This window comes from Anser anser, assembly GCF_964211835.1.
Source record: "Anser anser genome assembly, chromosome: 18".
Taxonomy (NCBI): Eukaryota; Metazoa; Chordata; class Aves; order Anseriformes; family Anatidae; genus Anser; species Anser anser.
Window position 1 is genome coordinate 11,193,931 of NC_139739.1, and position 17,973 is coordinate 11,211,903.

General features: G+C 44.7%; 1 protein-coding gene and 1 long non-coding RNA gene across 2 annotated transcripts; one reads left to right on the plus strand and one right to left on the minus strand.

The window, feature by feature from the left end:
* Positions 1-1,519: 1,519 nt before the first annotated feature.
* On the minus strand, positions 1,520-10,774 carry LOC310883505. The gene is made up of 2 exons (XR_014573566.1): positions 10,640-10,774; positions 1,520-10,525 (listed from the first exon to the last, which is right to left on the minus strand). It is a non-coding gene; the product is annotated as an uncharacterized lncRNA (long non-coding RNA).
* Positions 10,663-17,766, plus strand: PIK3IP1 (phosphoinositide-3-kinase interacting protein 1). Its single transcript, XM_083803952.1, has 6 exons — positions 10,663-11,255; positions 11,381-11,500; positions 11,610-11,726; positions 13,725-13,910; positions 14,042-14,120; positions 16,127-17,766. Exons 1-6 carry the CDS (start codon positions 10,715-10,717, stop codon positions 16,332-16,334), a joined length of 1,251 nt encoding a protein of 416 aa, XP_083660078.1. The 5' UTR covers positions 10,663-10,714; the 3' UTR covers positions 16,335-17,766.
* Positions 17,767-17,973: the final 207 nt, after the last annotated feature.

A 17,973-nucleotide genomic window follows, 5' to 3' on the forward strand; every position in this document is an offset into this window, starting at 1 on the left:
TATGTCTGCATTAAATGTGAATGTAGCCACAAACTGCTGCTATGGCACTTTGTGTTGTACAGGCGCTCCTAATCCAAACCCTGCAGCTAATCTATAACTGAAGATGTTGTGGGATACATTCCGCTGTTAATTTTGTGTTGAAAATGTAGAATGTTTTGTAAGTATATAGGTTTTGGAATGTCATTCTAAGCTCTACTAAATTAGAACCACCAGCTTCTCTCATGTAAGAAGCTACATTTTAATGCCTACTCTTGAGTATTTTAAGCGGAGGATGAATAATCAATGGTTTTCTCTTCACAGTACTAGCACTTTCTAAATTGAGAGCATGTAGCAATGGACTTGACATTTTGCTATTAGTTTAGGTTGGGAGACTGAAAGACATATTCTTCTCCATTCATCTTCCCCCAGAATCCTGGGAATAGGCATGAATCTTATTTAAAAGTGAAAGAAAAAAACACAAAATAAACAACAACAACAAGAAGAAAAAACACTCACCCACCCCACCCCCAAACCAAAGTTTCTATTGCTGTTGCTATACTGATAAGCTTATTTGGCAAGCAGAAATAGGACATTTCAGTAAGGTAACAAAACAGTTTAAAATAACTTACAAATCTAGACCACAGCAAGGCAACCCTGTAAGCTGCCAAGCAAGTCAAGATAGAGCAGGCTTCCCACTCAGCATAACAATTCATTGGGATTAGCAAATGCAACTGCAGGCACACTGATTTACAGGTAGCTGGTATTTAAGCAGCGAGCAGCAAGCCATCAGCAAGGTTTCTGTTGAATTGAGTCTGTATTCTGAAAGATGCAAGAAGTTGGTGTCCCCATTGTTCCTATATGCACTTGAAGAACATGCAGTAGTCATAAAATTCGAGACCAGAATAAAGGTCATTTTCATCCTAGTTTTAGCTCCCCTTACTTCAGCGTTACTAGTGGGTTGAATTTTGGCCATGTGTATTGGAATGCAATTTTGAACAGTACAGATTTTGACCTGATGAAACAAATGAAAAGCCTTGAACAAAAAAGGAAGCCTTCTAAAACACTAAGTGTGCATTTTGCTTGTCAGAGAAAATGCTTACTAAGTTGTCATGAATAAATTGAATGGAAGCTACATAATTCTCAGTCTAGTGAACAGGAAAACAATTAGGCAGTAAGTTAACAATCCTGAAATTACAGTTCTAGGTCATCCTAGTGTAAATGGGAGAGATTTGCACCGACACAGAGATTGGTGCAGACTAGCGAGTTGGGCAGATCTTCAGCAGAGGTGGGTATTCAGAGCTCTTTGCTGCTTTGGAGGGATATTACTCAGTTCTGGATAGGAATTTAATCTATATGCAATTTTTTTTACCTTCTATACTTTGGCAAGCGTCTGCTGCTCACAGATCAGAGGACAGATCCAAACAGAAAACAGCCTCACCAGTTCAAAGTTCAAAGGGAAATACTTAACATGCCCCAAGCTGCAACCTCACTTAACTTGTTTCTATTATGTTTTTAATTGGCATGTCAGTGTATAGATGATAACTTTTTTTTTTTTCTTCTTTGCTAGGACTGCAATCCACTGTTTGAGTCAGTGCACTTCCCTGCAAAGAAAGGAACTTCAGTTCATGCAAATTTTGATAATCAGAGTAGGAGTATTTCTTTGTATTACAGGAGTGCTTAAACCCCTCAACTGTGGCTCAGGCCCTTGTGTATTAGGTATGATTAAAATATCTTCAAACGTTTATATTTTAAGCATTAATGATAGACAAGAAAGGAATAGATGCCAGAATTTTATAGGTGAATGAATGAAACACAGGTGAAGGACTGAAAAATGATTGTATGCATGCTTAAATGTGTCAAACATAGGAGCTTAGACTTATCGTTAGGCTTTTCCTTTTGCCTAAAGTAATTTATGTCCCCAAGAAATGCAAGGTAAAGCATTTTAATATGAGTTTATTCCATACTGAGTTACATTAAGTGACATTACCTTGCATTTGCCACCTGCTAGATGTGTGCAGACTTACAAGTGTGGCTTGTTTGATGCATGGTAATGTGATGGTGTGTGAGCTTTCAGTCTTAAGTGGTTTGCCCATGATGTTGTGGGAAATTGATAGCAGAACCAGAAATTGAACACAGAATTTCCTTCTCTCAATCCAGTGCCTTAACTATAATAGGGCAAAGTATTATGTGGTTGGGGGGGAGGGGGGAGGCTGTTTTGTTTGTTTTTTAAAGCCTAGAACCATAAGATTGTGTGGAGTTGGTCTTCATTGCAATCTTTTCAATAATTGCAAATGCCCAGTCACAATTTTAGACCTATTTGAGTGCCAGTGACTTAGGGAATATTTGTGATTTCCCATGTATTCCCTGAAATTGTTGTTCCTCCCTCAACTGCTATCAGCAGTAAGGAATGACTTGAATAGAAGAGCTGTGTAACTGAATGTCTATCTAACTCAACTAATTGAATTGATAGTATGAAAGCTAACCTAGATTTTGTAGGCTCTGTTGTAACTTTAGTGTCTTGTTTTTTCACTAAATCTTTGTTCCTAGAAATCAGTATCTGAATTTATGTCTTGAGTCTGGAGTGGGATACCACTTTCAGCTTTAATTTTTTTTTAAGGTGCTTGCTTGAGGAAGTAGATGCCAAAGTAAATTTGAAAGGAACTCCAGACTTCAGTGTTGGAAGAATGAATGGAGAGCAAGAGCTCTCTCTGGGTTTCATGAGAGATGAATGGACAAAGTAAAAAAAAAAAAAAAAAAAAAAAAAAAAAAGGAAAAAGAAAAAAAAAAAACAGCTACTGAAATTTAAAATAGTGAAACAGGAAAGGCTTTTCTGTATCACCAACAAAAATAATCCAATATTTTTGATTGTTCAGTATGGCAGAAACTCTGAGAGCAAGTGCCAAACAAAACCATGGAATGTGTTGTCTTTTTCAGCATTATGAATATCTTAACACAAATTAAGCCAGCTTTGTACTGTTCACCTTTTGCCTGGGCACAGTACCTGAGTTTTAATTGAATAGAACATTAGCTCACATTGAATCACTGAGTTTATGCTGTCAATTCCAACCCAAGGAACAAAACAAATAAGCAAAGCGGGGAAAAAATAAGAAAATTTGAAAAAGGAAAGTAGATTGTGGAAGAGTCCCGTGTCTCCTGAGAGAGTCCCGCTTTTTGTCCCGAACATGCTTTTCAAAACAAGATCCCTTGGCTGTTGTGAATGAGCCTTTGGGAACAGATTTGGCCTTCAGCCCAACCTGCTGCTCCGTGTGCCTTTAAGAAGGCAGTGTGTTTTGGAGCTCTCAGCCTGGGACCCTGGCTGGGATGAAGCCTGAGGCCACCCTTTACTGTTGCAGAATCAGCAGCAGCATTGGCATAATGTCTTTGTGCCTGCTCCCTTGACACCTTCACCCTCCACGCATTCCTTTGCCCAGAGTGTTTACTTACTCAAATACATACAGCTCTGCAAATAGCTGTAACCTGTAAAACAAACCAGAGAACTATTTGGCTAAAGAGAAAAAATAAATTAAAAATAGTTATGTGACATAGCTGCAAAGTGGTGCAGAACAGGAGCAAGAACCCTGGCTGCAAGGGGTTGTGGAGATGGCTGGAACAGTTAAAGCATGCTAGTGGAAAACCACAGTTGTTTGCTCTGTGGTGGCGGGTAATGACTGCCTGCTTGTAAAGAATTAACACCTTGTGTCATCTCTAGCCTCTTCCTGTGTTTGGTTCTCATGTATAAAATTAGATGATAATCCACGAGTAGGAATGATTCAAGATTTGATTGATGTGCCAAATTGTGCTGCACAATTGTGCTGCTGAACTCTGCTACAAACATTTGGCCCTGCTGACTCCAGGCATGATGAAAAGTTAAACATTTGGTTACATTCTTCCTGAAAGGCAAAATATTTAAATTAATTTAAAGACTGCCTGGCATTATTGATCTGCTCTCAGGGTTTATGTGAATGAAGCTGTTCCTGGGTGGCTTCTCTGCTTGTACTGCGGTTTTGGAGACCTGGAAGTGTTCTGAGCTGAGAAGTGCTGAAGGAAGGAGGCAACTGGTGTCTCTCTGATCCAGTGACTCCCTCCGAACTCCTGGGTTCCATGTGGACCACGGGGTCACTTCATACAGCCACCGGCAGCTATAAATGCTCTTGAGCTTCCTGCAGTCACATAGTGAGCTTGGGTAAGTGCTTTTGTAATAAATTGGTCTCATTCTTGCTGATAGCTTTTTGGCTCCTGTGTCTACAAACTGGTGCCTTCTCCAGGCAGTTTTTACGTGCCCTTTGCAAAGTTGTCAGACGGACTGCTGGCTCTTAAAAAATCAGAACTCTTGGACTCAGAATTTCTCTTCAGTACTTTTGTAACCTGAAAGTTTGCTGCAATTAGTGCTAATACACATTGTAAGAGAAAATAAAAGGCTGTTCTCAGATGTCCTGTAGAATTAACAACTGAAATATGAGTGTGGGATGAGCCAGGAAGACTGGCATTTTTTCCTGGCTGCACGCTATATGGAAGAGACAGTGCCTTGGAAGGGAAGGAGCAGAAAAGTTTGACGTTGACTCTGATGAATCCCAATCCTGCTTCTACTGAAGTTGTTGGGAATACTCCCATTGTCTTCAGTGTGAGCAAGAAGGGATCTTAGGTGAGGATGGATGACTCTTTCCCTACTTGAATGAAGTCTCTTGCCTATTTACGGGCCTGCTTCTATTGAAACCGAGCCTGTTTTAGCCTTTTTGGGTTCTTAGGGACCTGTTTGTATAAAGCAACTTACCTACCTATCTTTTTTTTTTTCTATTGTGTGTATTTTTTGTATGTTCTGTTGGAAGGTGAAGCCTCTGTAGAAGGGGGTGCAAAAACTGATTTTTAAATAGTAATAAACCAAAAGAGAATTAAACTCTGCAGGCTGCATGCATTCTTTTCCTGGAGACGGAGAACAGAGACCATGAGTGCCCAGAGACAGCCTGTATTTCTCATACCTCCAAATCTTCCTCTTTTCAGAGGTAGTTTCTGCCTTTGCTCATCTCCACAGCACTGTATGAGAACCCATGGGCAGGCTGCAACATTGTGTATCAGGATGGTCTTCTTTTGATCAGCAAATCCTTCCTCTGGGGCTGTGCGATGAGATTTCTTACATCCTTTTAGTGTAAGTGATGGAGTAGCAAGTATCTATGTGAAATTTGGTATTGTCCTTATTGAATATGTGGAAGACAGTGAAAATAAAAATGAGATAGAATGTGTAAATATATTTTTGCAATGCTTCTGGCCTGCCTACCTCAGGTGTTGGGTCATCAGTCAAATGTACAGCATTCCAACTCAACACCATTGTATTTTAAAGAATTAAGTGAAATATGAGGTGAAACTACTAATCCTTTGTTCCTTCCAGCTCTTTTTGCCTCCTTATGGTTTTAACAGTTTGAGCCCTAACTTTCTAAGAGAATGGCAAACTCAAGACCAAAACAACAACAAAGGTTTGCCCTATTCTATAATTATATTTAAGGAACAGGGTCTTTGCTTTTGCAAATAGACTTTTTATAAGTCCATGTGCATTTATAAAAGTCATGAAAGAGGCTATCCCTGCATGCCTATGGTATGTGTGCAACCCACAGTGAAAATAAAGAGGTTTGCCTTTCTACACAGGAAAGAAAGGGCAACTTCCCAAAATAAACACAACTCCTCCCACAGCCTTCAGGCAAACACCTGTGGAGAGAGAGGTCTTTCACAGTATCTGTGTGCCAATGGTTTTATCTGCTTTCAGGTCAGCTAAGGAAGTAAAATCCGGAGGTGAGAGCTCTGCATTTTAAATGTCTGTGAATCCTGCGCTTTTATGAGGAAACACTAGTAGCTCTGCTGAAAGGTTTGGTCTTTGCTCCCATGTTGAATTACAAAGACAGCTTGGAAGTGAGTCCTAAAACCCTAGGAAGATAAGAAAATCTCTCTCTATGTATGTATTTTTTTCTCCAATGTGTACAAGCTAATAATCTCATTGACTTTATGTTGGCATGGGATATGGGAGTTACTTGCTTATAATGAGTGTTTTTGCTTTTTAGAGGTGGTGCACTTTCCAAAGAAACTGGAAGTCTTGCATATTTAAGTGCAACTCTATAACCTCATTCTTTCCACAGTGGAAGCTAACTCTTTAACAATATTCCATGATTACTGAAGTTTAAGCAGCATTGTTTTGGGCTATCACTTCTGTTTGCTTGTGAAATCAGTTCCCATGGTGAGTAAAGGATTGGTAGAAGGACACTTAAATAGTTCTGTCTAATTCACTGGAAGTTTAATTGTCTGTTACCCAAACAGAAATCTTTATTCCCTCTGATTCAAATCTCCAAATATATCGGTGCTGCCTTTTTCATGCATCTCATCTGTAGATTTACATCAGCATTTTCTAAGTAAGGATGTTGGTTTAGCTGACTACTTAGCTTTGCTAGTTACTGCTGTGCACCACACTGAATGAAGAAATGGGAAAGCTACAAAGATACTTCTATACCTAAAAAAAAAAAAACAAAGACAAAAAAAAAAACACAAAACACATTCTCATATTTTTCTTCTTGCATTAATATTTATTTGGCTCTTCATCTAAGTCAGCACTATACACATAGACAACTTGGAAACATCTTAGACCTTCTATGCATATCCCTCTTCATGACTCCTTACCCTTGAATACCATTTGATAAGGTATATATTACATATTTGAAGCTTTCAAAGCACTTTGCAGACATGTAATCCTTTCTCCCTTCTGTGATTTAAGTAGTATTAATATGACAAACTGAGGCAGAAGCTTGCCTAAGGTCAAACAACAAATCAGTAGAAGAATTTAGAGCAAGGCCCTTTTTCTTCGCTCATAAACCTATGTGTTCTCTGATTCCCTTCCTCCACCCTTAAACATACATGTTCTGTTTTTTGTCAACAGCAACCTGTGTTTGTACAGGGAAAAAAAAAAAATAGTGCAAATGGAGCCGGAAACCTCTTCAGCTCTACTTTATTCCTAGCAGTTTTGCTACAGTTTTATGGTATCTTGCTAGGACACACACCCACTGGAAAGCAGGTAAAAACAGCATCTGTGATCTATATGCTGATTTCAGAATGCTCCAGAAAGGGGAAAGAGTTACGGGCCGTGATCCAATCTGAGTCCTTTACAACAGTTGCAATGGACCACTGTGAACACAGATGTCTGTGGGCAGTTGGGCCTGTCAAAACCACTCAGGGAACTGTGGTAAGGCAGTATGTAGTTTGTTACAAAATGGACAAAGGGGTGTTGCTGCTAGAGAGAACTCGGTGTGTGAAATTTCCGAAGTCAGGGATTGCTGAGAGTATTTAGTGCTAATCTCAGTGCTAGGAAAGTGTAGCTGCACTGCTTCTCCCCCAGTAAACAATAGGACCCAGATTGCCCTCCTGAGGCCCCTGTCCTTTTATTACAGCCCACACAGAAAGCTCATCTGAGAAGGCACTTTGAGTAAGTAGAGCAAACTCTGAACCAGTCTGAACCAGTTCAAATATCACATATGGTTGTTTTGCTTCTGCAGACTTCCTTGTTAGTCCTTGGAGGCTGTGGCTGGCATTTACTTAGCAATAGCTCATGCTGTCAAATTGAAGGGGGAGGGGAAGCCTCTCCTTGAACATGTCAGCAGGGGGATGCAACAGTGCAATCAGATATTTCTCTCTATCGCTCCACACTGACTCCTTTGTAGTGACTGTCTCTGTCTTGAGTCGTAGTTATACTTAGCTCACAATTTCATAGATTCAACCTCTGATCTGCTTGTTCCAACCCTGATGTTTTTCTTCTATGCAGATTATTTCTAGGGTAGGAATAAAACGTGTTTATTTCTGACTCCTACATCATTGCTTATGGAAGGCTTTTCACAATTGAGAACCACAGTTGTTATGATCCAGACAGAGGCAACAAAGGAGTAAAACCCCTTTTGTTGGAGTTGTAAGTACTTAATAGTGTTTGGTAGCATTTAATACTTAGTGTTTCAAGCTTTAAACACAAATTGCTCAAATACTCTGTTCATGATGGATGAGGCCTCAGTTTACTATCTTTGGCATCACAGTTTATGAAGTAAGCAGAAAAATTGGAGAAATGGTAAACCAGAATGAAGAGAGCTTTCGAAAAACTAGTTTTGAGGGAAACATTTGAAGAATTACTTTGATTTGCCTATAAAGAAATGAGAAGTGATAGGAACATGGTCAGTTTTCTCCATATCAAGCAATCCATGTTAATTTGTCTAGGAAAGAATACTTAGATTATGAAGGTGATTTTGCTTACTCCCCCCAGTATCTTTTTTAGTAAGATTAAGTAATAAAGCATGTTAGTTCTTTCGGTAGGAAATTAGATGAACTTTTGGCTGGGAAGATCTGAACGTACTTGGCTGTGGCCAGAGAAAAAGGGTGGGTTTGATGACTTCTTGTAGAGTCCTTCCAGAACTGTATATTTTTAGTTGCCTCCCTTTGTGTAACGTGCTTTGCTACATGTTAGCTCCCTTGTAGTTTTCTTCTTAAAGAAAGTTCTCTACACACATTGAATTTGTCTACAGGTAGAGAAAAAGAAAAAAAAAAAAAAGCCCAACCGAGAGGCAGGAGAGAGAAAGCAGACATTTTCATTCTGGAACTTGCATAAGGTGAACAGCAGAAAGGTACCAGCTCACAGCTGAAACTGGTTCACACTGAGCTTAGGGAGGATGCTTAACCTTCCTCATTTCTAAAGATGGCTTATGTATTCTGTGAAGTGTTTGTCAGTGTGTGTATGCGTTTTGGTGCACGTTTGTGTATGTACATACTGACTTTTACATTTAAACTATGTGAGGGTATAGTTATAGGGCTATTTGCTTAGTTAAAGTTTGGGTAGTTCCTTTAAAATCAAGTCCTAGGAAGTAATGTCAGGTTTAATCTCTGAAGAGCATAGCAAGAAGAGCAAAGCCATGCCCAAAGAGCAGAAAGAACAATCGACTCTGCCCTTGACAGCTGCTACTGGCAGCCTATTAAACTTAACTCCATGAAACTGCCAGGCATAAATCATCCCTCATCCTGGGGAAAGCTAGTGATGAAAGAAAAAATGATGCTTAGAAGTCAGTTGTGGAAAAGACTTTGATCTTTACCGTTAATATGATGGTTTTTGCATTTCTCCCAGATTCCCCATTGTCCTTCTATGGACTAAAAGCTCAAATTGTTTGCTGGAACTTGGCTGCGTGTAATGAGAAGTGCAAATTTATCTTGTTACATAATAGGAGAGAGAACTGAGGAAGGTCTGAGAACTGGGAAGGTTTGAGGTTTGTTTCCACAGAGATTACTGCCTGGCCTGCAGTTCTTGGGTCAGGATGTACAAGGAGAGATGCCTTCTGTGCAAGATGGCATGGAAGCTTTAGTCTCATGAAATGAGCTAAAAGAAATTAATTGTACAGGTTGGCAGCCCTCTGCAAACTGTTTTGGACAGACTGTGCCTCTGGATGCATGTGTGGCCCTGCAGTTTCTGGCTGAATGGATTTTGTCCCATAAAATCTCTTATGAATAGCTATTACAAACAGAAGGTCTGATTCAGTAGCCCTTAGTCAAAAATCTCTCTTCAGTTAACATTGCCTTCATGGAGGGTAAGCGGAGAGCATAATGAATGCAGTAACTGAGTGTCTGTGCACACAATGAGCATAACGACATAAAGCAGACATTTTAGCTGGTGATGTCGGTCAGTACTGACACACAGGATTTTTCCAACCTAGCAAGTCTGGCTGGAGTTTTTTGTTTTAATTTTTAATTTGATGTTATTAAACTAAACTTAATGTAGTATTAAATTGTATTGTTAAAGCGTGAATCACACGCAAGTGCTAAGGTTACAGTTTCACGTTCAGTGGTAACGCGGCTTAATTGACCTGTTTCTGTCATTCCCCCTCTGTCATGCTGGTACATCTGCTTTTTGGCGGTTGCATTGTGGACTGGATCCACCAGGCAATCTGTCTGTACAGGGTTAAAGCGTGTGCGACCTGGTAAGAAAAGGGTGAGAGCTGGGTTGGATCAGTTCTTTGAGCCTGCTTGTCACACCTGTAGCAGCCTGACAGAGAGCACTGCCAGGATGGAAACATCTGGGAGCGGAGGGAAGGACTGCTGCTCCGGCCAGCACTGCCCTGCAAAGTGATTCATCAAACACTGAGTACAACACGCAGCTTCCTGTCATAGAAATACTTTCTGTGCGTTCAATAGTTTCCATGGGATTTCAAAGCACCTTAAAAGAAGGGAACTTCCATATCCTTTTCAGAGGAGGAAGGTTTGATTACCCCGTATTTAACAGAAAGGAAGGGAAAGAGCAAAGAAGTGAAGCAGGCAGACTGACCAAGGTCGGAAGGAACGCTGTGGGAAAGCCAGAAATAGCACCTTGTGCTGCAGGCCTGGGCCTTGGCTGCAGCCCCATCAGTTGGCCCAGGCCATCCGTGTGAGCTCTGTCGAGCAGGTCTGAGGATTCAGCTGCTTGTTTTTCACTTTGTCAGACAGAAACCTTGCTGGTGACTCCATGTGCTTTTGTACGCTCGCTGGCATCGCAGTATCTGAATACCTCTGCCTGTTTGGAAAATGGGTACTTATTGTAACTCCTTTTAAATGTCTGCAGAAAGGCATTAACATGTGGCTGGATGCCTGCACTATAATTAACGTAAAGCATTTGGGGGCTGTTTACCTTGTTTTTCTGTAAGCAGGCAGCTCTCTGAGCACGTGGAGTCAACGAACAGCAATAGGTGAGCGTGTGCTCCCCATGCACCCGACTGGAGAACCAGGCGAACCCGACCGGAGAGTCGGGAGGAGAATGTACTCCTCGGAGCTCCTTCTCCAGGGGCAATGGCTATTTTACTCCCCGAGGCCAAGCTCGGGCCCTGCTGCGGCTCTCCCCACGCAGCCCCAGCCCTTCTCACGGCTGCGGGGCTCGGGGGCCGTTTCCCCGCGGTCCCGGAGCTCTGCGGACGGGGCTGTCCGGGTGCCCGGCTCCCGGCCCGTCCCTTGGCGGCCTCCCCTTCCCCTCCGGGGGCTCCCCACCGGGGCTGGGAGCCGGCAGCCGCCCGGTGGCGGCAGCGTTAGGACCCGGCGGCGGCTGCGAGGCGGGAGGGGAGAAGGGAAGAGGAGGGGGGGGAGCGGAGCCCGGCGGTTGTTTACCGGGGAGGGGAGAGCCGGGGCAGGTCTCGCCGAGCACAGCCGGGGCTGCTCCTCGCTCTCCGCGCCGAGGATGCTGCGCGGGGCCCCGCGGCTCGGCGCGGTGCTGCTGGGCTCGCTGCTGCTGGCCTCCGCCCGGGGAGCGGAGGGTGAGCGGAGGCTTTGTTGGAGGCTGGGGGGGGGGTGAAGGCCGGCCCCGGGGGGATTTAGGGGACGAGGGGGGCAGCGAGGGCTGCCCGGCTCTCCCCGCATGCCCGGCCTGCTCTCCCCGCAGAGTGCCTCCGCGGCGACGGCGCGTCCTACCGCGGGAGCCGGAGCGTGGCCTCCGGAGGAGCCCCGTGCCTCAACTGGGGGCTGGCGGTGCGGAGCGGGCCCGGCGCCGAGCTCCCGGCAGGTGGGTGCGAGGGATCTGTGGTTTTTTTTTGTTTTTTTTTTTTTTGGGGGGGGGGGGTGGGGATCGGGCCGCCGAGGTCCCCGTGCTGACGGCCCCGTGCCTCCCGCAGCCGCCGAGGATCACAACAGCTGCAGAAACCCCGACGGTGCCGCCGCGCCCTGGTGCTACGTCCGAGGTGCCGATGGGGTCCCCGAGAGGAGACCGTGCGACATCGCCCCGTGCCCAGGTAGGAGCGCCTTCCCCGCCCCCCCCCCCCCTTCCCCTCTTTGCTGCCCTCCCCTGGGCTTTGTTTTTCCCATCCCACCGCTGGGGTTGGGTTTTGTCATCAGGGTGGGGTCCCCCCTGCACACAGACAGCCCCAGCTCCGCCAGCCTCCACTGCTCTTCTCCGGGAACCCAGTGTACCCGGGGCTCCCCTCCGGCCCTTGTCTGCACATCTGCCTCCCAGCTGCACCTTGCTCCACCCCTAGAGCTTTTGTGTTGGCACCAGAAAAAGCCTGTGCAAAGCCTTGCCCCCCCACACCCATTTTGCTAGTCGCTATAGGGTTGTTGGGTCATGTTGCAAAAGGCTGAGGTCTGGACATCTAGGAACTACAGAGAAGTGGGTAGAACATTACCGTGGGGCATGTTACAGCTGTCTAAACAAGTATGCAGCTGCTAAATGAGTGCCAGGGTGAGTCTGGGCATAGGTAGGGGGAATAGAACTTGGTAAAACAAGTTAAAAAAAAAACAAACAGAAAACCCCAAGCATTAGATTCATCTTGGATGGTCAGACATGTCAGGGTGTGAAATAACCTGCTGAGAGAAGAACTGTAGTTGAGAGCCTGCTTCAGGGAGAGAAGATATTTTTATTGACTGAGGCCAAAGTAGCCACTTGTTTTTTGAACTGTTTATCTCTGAGAGCCCCTCGAGATTTACACGCTTCACTGTCCCTCGGGATCGCTAGCCTTGCATGTAAACAGTTTTCCCCCACACGTACTTCATCCACTTTTCTTCACTGTGCTTGTCTTTTGCCTGCTTTTCCCTAAAGATAAAGCAAAACAAATGTTCTACTGCCAAGATCTTTACTCAAAACAGCCCTGCAGCTTTGGGATCTGGGGAGTTAACTGACCTTTCAGCCAATACATGATTTGCATGTTTAATGGTTTGGCTGTTTTTATGTCTCAGAGTGGGTACCTTTTTATTGTAGTCATGTCCTGCAGTTTGCCTTAGTTCAGCTTCTCTGGCTGACTGTAAGTACAATAACTGTGCAGTGCAGGGGACTCTGATTTCTAACTCCCCTTCTGTACTTCCATTTCACATTCCACTGAGGACTCAAAATGGCTGCAGATAGAAAATCCACATGGAGTTATTGCCAGCTGTGGGGTGAGATCCAAGGGCCTACTGAGAGATGGAAGGAGTTTTCAGGTGTGGATGCATACCGTGCATGGTATTTCCAAAAAGCATTAGTATTATTTTTGTTTGTTTGTTTAGGACAAGTAGTAGATGTTTACATTCCACTGCCATAGCTTTTACTGTTCTGCAGCTTCCATTTTAGCTGTGGCATGAAAGAAGAAGATGTCTTGAAGACATCCATCTTTATGCACCTTTCTTTGGTCTCTGGCTGAGGAAGGACTTGCTGTACTTAGGCCAGTCAGTGACTGTGCTGCCTGAAGTGTTGCTCTGACTTAGCCTGTCTCTAATGCTAAAGGAGTTTGCTATACGGCTTCAAAGAGGGGCTGCATAAGAATGTCCCCAGGTTGTTCTTCCACCAGCTGGAGTCTCTGTCCATCAAACCTTTCTGTGTCAGAAAGATGGAGGCAGAAGAAAGATAAAGACTCCTGGGAGATTTGGGATGGAGATCCTCATCATCTTGTTCATGTCTGTTCAGCATGATTGAAGCTGCAGCCTGTATATCGATCTACAGACTAAATGAAGTCATTGTGCATCCCCTGGACTCATGCCCTGAACCTGGGTTTCATTCTGCTGTCTGACTTCTGTCTTGTCTGTGGTGGTGCCTTACACTCCTAGCTAAATAGATTCATGTCAGAGGAAAGCAGGGGGAGGAGTACATTTCTCTTGGTAGGATTTCTGGCAACTACTTAAGAGGGAAGAAGTGTTTGTCAGTCTACTTCGAAGGCAGTCCGGTGATAGCAGTCTAGATCTGTCCCACTCACAAGGTACATGTTATGCTGAAGTACTCATCAATGCTCATTATTTTGTATGTTTCTCTTTCTTGCCAACAGATGCTACTGTTACCACAGTCCCAGTCCCTACAGCAGAAGTTAATATTTCTCAGGAGGTCAACCAGGTGTTTGAACCAGCTGATACCTTGCCCTCCCGGAGCGAGGCAGCCGCTGTGCAGCCAGTCATTGGGATAAGTCAGAGAGTGCAGATGAACTCCAGAGAAAAGAAGGACTTAGGGACACTAGGTACAAACACTGGATTGTGTGCTGGATCCATTCCTGTAATTCTGGCAGGATGGACTTTTTTTCAAGGCTCTGAAAGCAACGCTGTAACTGGATCTAATGCCTCCAATTTTGCCTTTCTTTTCTCTCCGCAGGGTATGTGCTGGGGCTGATCATGATGGTGATAATCATTGCCATTGGAGCTGGCATTGTCCTGGGATATATCTATAAGAGGTCAGTGGCTACTCCCCTTTGTTCAAAAACTGGTTGCATGAAGCAACCTATATAGATAGATAAGGAAAGTCTGAGCATCTGCAGACCCAACCAGATCCTAGTGAAAAGACAGCTAGGATGCTGTCTTTTCATACAAGAGTTTCTCTTGTCACAAGAACTATTTAAAAATTGTTTTGTTTTTGTTTTGTTTTTGGGGCTTGTATGTGCAGGCATGTGTGTGTGCTTTGATGTGGCTTTCTCAGGTGCTCCCAGGGGAGCTGACTTTCAGGTAAGAGCTGGAGAGAGCAGATTCCAGGTGTCCTCACAGGAAATTTCTTTTGTGGTCAGAATAAGAAGCCATCCTTTTAGCAGGCCACCTGTTCCCCTGCTTTTTCTAGTGTAGGTATCTTTAGAAAAAAAAAAATTGGCAAATTCTTTGCGTACTTGCATTGTATTCTATGAAGCTGCATATCAAGTAGCGCTCGTTTTGAACAAGTTCCTTTTACCAAAGCTCCTGTCTGCTTTAAGGTCAGTTTTGATTCACGTGTAAGTTATGACTTGTTCAGCCACTTCAGTGTGTTGGAAAGAAACCTTTCTGTAGCTCAGCAGTGTTTGAGCATCAGAAGGGTTTGTGGTAACAGCAAGCAGCTTAGTTATTTGTAAGGCATAGGGCAGGATTAACAAATACCAGTGAATATGGTTTGCAGCAAGTGAAGGCCCGGGCTGTCTCCTCTGGAAGGGTTTGTTCTGTAGTTTGGCTGTTTGACAGCAGTCTGACACAACCAAGCAGAAGGAGCCCTCTCCCAGGCTGGGACACGTCCTTATGTAAGTGTTTATAATAAACGCCGGCAGAAAAAAAAAAAACAGAGGGAGGAGTGTTACATAAGGGGCAAAACACAGAGCGCTGTTTGTCGAAGAATCTGATTTGAGGTGTCACTTCAGAGAATGCTGTTTCATGTGCTGGCAGGAACAGCAGCCACTGCTACACGCTTGTAGGCAGCTTTGAAAAGCTGCCAAAATGCTTATGTGCTGACTGGAAGCCCTCAGCAGCTCTGCCTGTTTGGGATCACCAGCCCCAGGAGGCGCTGAGTGGTGCCTGTCGCACCTCACTCCTGGCTTCGGCGGGAAGGAGCCAAAGACAGAGGCCGAGCTTTTTCCAAATGTAGCTTTGCTTCTTCAAACCCATAGAGCCCACTGCAGGGTTGCAGTGCAGGATGTTTCCTCTCTTCCCTGGTGTCTTGCTCTCCAAACTGCATGTGCAAGCTGGCAGGTTTGGGTGGGTGTGGTGAGAAACCTCTAATGTGTTTAGCAGCTTTTGGTATACACGGTTTTTCTGGAGACAACGTGCTATTAATGCCATCCATTTTTAAAGCGAGGCAGTTCTTCCTTGGCACAAATTACAGAGGTGTCATCTCCTTTAGCTACAGGCTGTAAAGTGAAGTCAGCTTGAGAAGCCACTTGTGGTACTAAGCTGTTAGCTGCAGCAGAGCCAGCGCTAAAGTAGACTTTAATACTTTCAGTAACGGTGTAATTTACTACACAGGTTTGTTTGCTGCAACAAAAGGCAGATTCTGTCACCACCTCTTATGGTTGTTTCTGTTGGATGAAGCAGGCTACAGAAGCTCTTCTGCACAGCAGTGGGCTCTGCGCTGTCTCACTGCTTCCCTGGGCCTGCACCAGGCAGTACTGTGGGACTGCAAGGTATTAAGTAACATGTCAGCTCCGTGGCTTGAAGGAGAAATTTGGCTTTACAGTCATCATTTAGTTGAAGCACTGTCAGTGAACAAGCCAGTTAGAGAGAGGGACACTTTACTTGGCTGCTTTTTTTGTAAAGGTTCTCACACAGGGGCCTCTATTTACAATAGGGAATGTTTCAGGGACCACTATATGTAGCTGGAACATCTTTTTGTTAAAGAAAGAGCTAAATCTTCCTTTCTAGTATATTGCCTTCACTGGAACTCTGCCTCTAGGCAGTGGCACTCACCCCATACACATACCTATGTGTTTCTTTTTTTTTTCTTATCTAGGGGAAAAGACCTGAAGGAAAAGCACGAGCAGAAAGTTTATGAGCGTGAAATGCAGCGCATCACACTGCCACTCTCAGCGTTCACCAATCCTGCCTGTGAGCTTGTAGATGAGAACACAATTGTGGTGCACACTAACCAGACACCTGTGGAGGAAACACACGATGGTAGTGGCCCACTCATGGGGCAGGCAGGTACCCCCGGTGCCTGAGCAGCCGGGGCGGGAGAGGTGCAGGCTGAGCGAAGCTTCCAGCTTCCCACTGTGAGTGTGGGGGGTGCGTGTGTTCATTTCTATTTTGTTTTATTTTTGATGAAAGCCAGATGAAGGTGATGCAGAGGGACAGAGCAATGGGCTATTCATCACAATCTGTTTGAGGGGCACCATTCAGTGCATGACCAGCTGGGGACTGGTGGGGTGGACCCTGCTGCTTCCTCCCACCTCTTTCCACAGAGTGCCAAGGAGCTGGAGGGGATGATGGGCCAGGCTCGCACCTAGCCACAGATCCCATAGCCCAGAGTGTGGTCTTGGCTTCCTTTTTCTGTTCCTTTCCTATTTAACGGTGTGCACTGTTACTTACGTTTCAGCCTGGAAGCCCAGGAGGGAGCAGTACTGCAGGGACTGAGGGGAGCTTCATGTCAGACTTAGCTAGATAATTACACTCTGATTATAGTTCCTCCCTTTTTGCTTTAGTGGCTGAGAGCTGGAGCCACTATCCAGAATCCTGCTACTAGAACAGGGATTGTTTTTTTTCTTTGTTTTCCCCAAATAAGTTTATTTGAGGGGTGGCTCTGACCAGGAACAGTATGTTTAGCCCTAGTGTCAAATTTGGAAAAGCTCTTCTCAAGCTCTCAACAAATCCAGGTCTTCCAGGGCTGAGGCCACTTCTCCATTTTCCTGCGGTGCTACACGCACAGCCACACTTGTAGGTGTCCAAGTGGTCTGCTTCCTTCTCACTTACACAGACCAGGAGACCAAAAGGCCAGCAGCAGACAGTTCTGGAGTAAAGAGAAAAAAACCTGCACCCTTCTGTTACCTACAGCAGGTTGAGCACTGAGGATAGACATCTAAGTTCCCTTGACTTTCTGCAGGGCTAGCTCTGGACAGAGTGGCCAAGCCAGCTGTAGAGGTCACGCTGAGCACAAGGCAGCAGCTCCTGCTCTTCTGGCTGTAAGGGCAGCTGCTCTTGCAAGATCCTGAAGTTACAGCATGGCTTCTGGCCCAGCCCTCTTCACACACAGCTTGTGCAGCAAGCCTGCTTGCTTACAGAGCCTGGCCTTCCTTATAAGAGAGGTTTTGTAACAACTTTTATCAGCATTCCAGGGACTTTGGAAAGGATGGCTGCTGCAGCATCTCCCCGATGGCACCGAGGCAAGGCCAGTTCAGGGAAACATCTATCCCCACCTCAGGGGAATCAAGCCATTCAAGTAAGTTTTCTAGCCATCTGCTTTACAGCTGAGGGCCTAACAGGGAATAGCACTTGGCAGCAGGGGTTTTAGTGTTAATGTTTGATTCAGGAAAGGGAAACATTTTATTTTTAAATGCCTTTGAATACCATTTCTTTGTAAATGTTTTAAATACCTCAGTATGAGAAGGTGCAGATTGTGCTACCTTGTATTAAAGCTTAAAAGAAAAATGCTCTGTAGACATGTGTGGACTGTGGCTCAATCTCTACATTCCTGCCTGCCAGAGCAGCCTCCTTTTGCTTACTGCAGACTTCAAACTGAGAAGGGAAGATGCTACTTCAGTTTGCCAAGCCCAAAGGTAAATCCCTACAAGCAGTACCTCCACTCACCAGCACTGAAGAGGGGTACAGAACTTACCTCCTTGCTGCCAGCAGTTAGCCTATTAC

Bases quoted from the DNA above. Each gene is read 5' to 3' on its own strand.
- PIK3IP1 (XM_083803952.1), top strand. From the start codon at position 10,715: ATGCACCCGACTGGAGAACCAGGCGAACCCGACCGGAGAGTCGGGAGG. The intron at 11,501-11,609 runs GTGGGTGCGAGG...TGCCTCCCGCAG, and splicing joins CGGCGCCGAGCTCCCGGCAG to CCGCCGAGGATCACAACAGC. The intron at 14,121-16,126 runs GTCAGTGGCTAC...TTTCTTATCTAG, and splicing joins CTGGGATATATCTATAAGAG to GGGAAAAGACCTGAAGGAAA.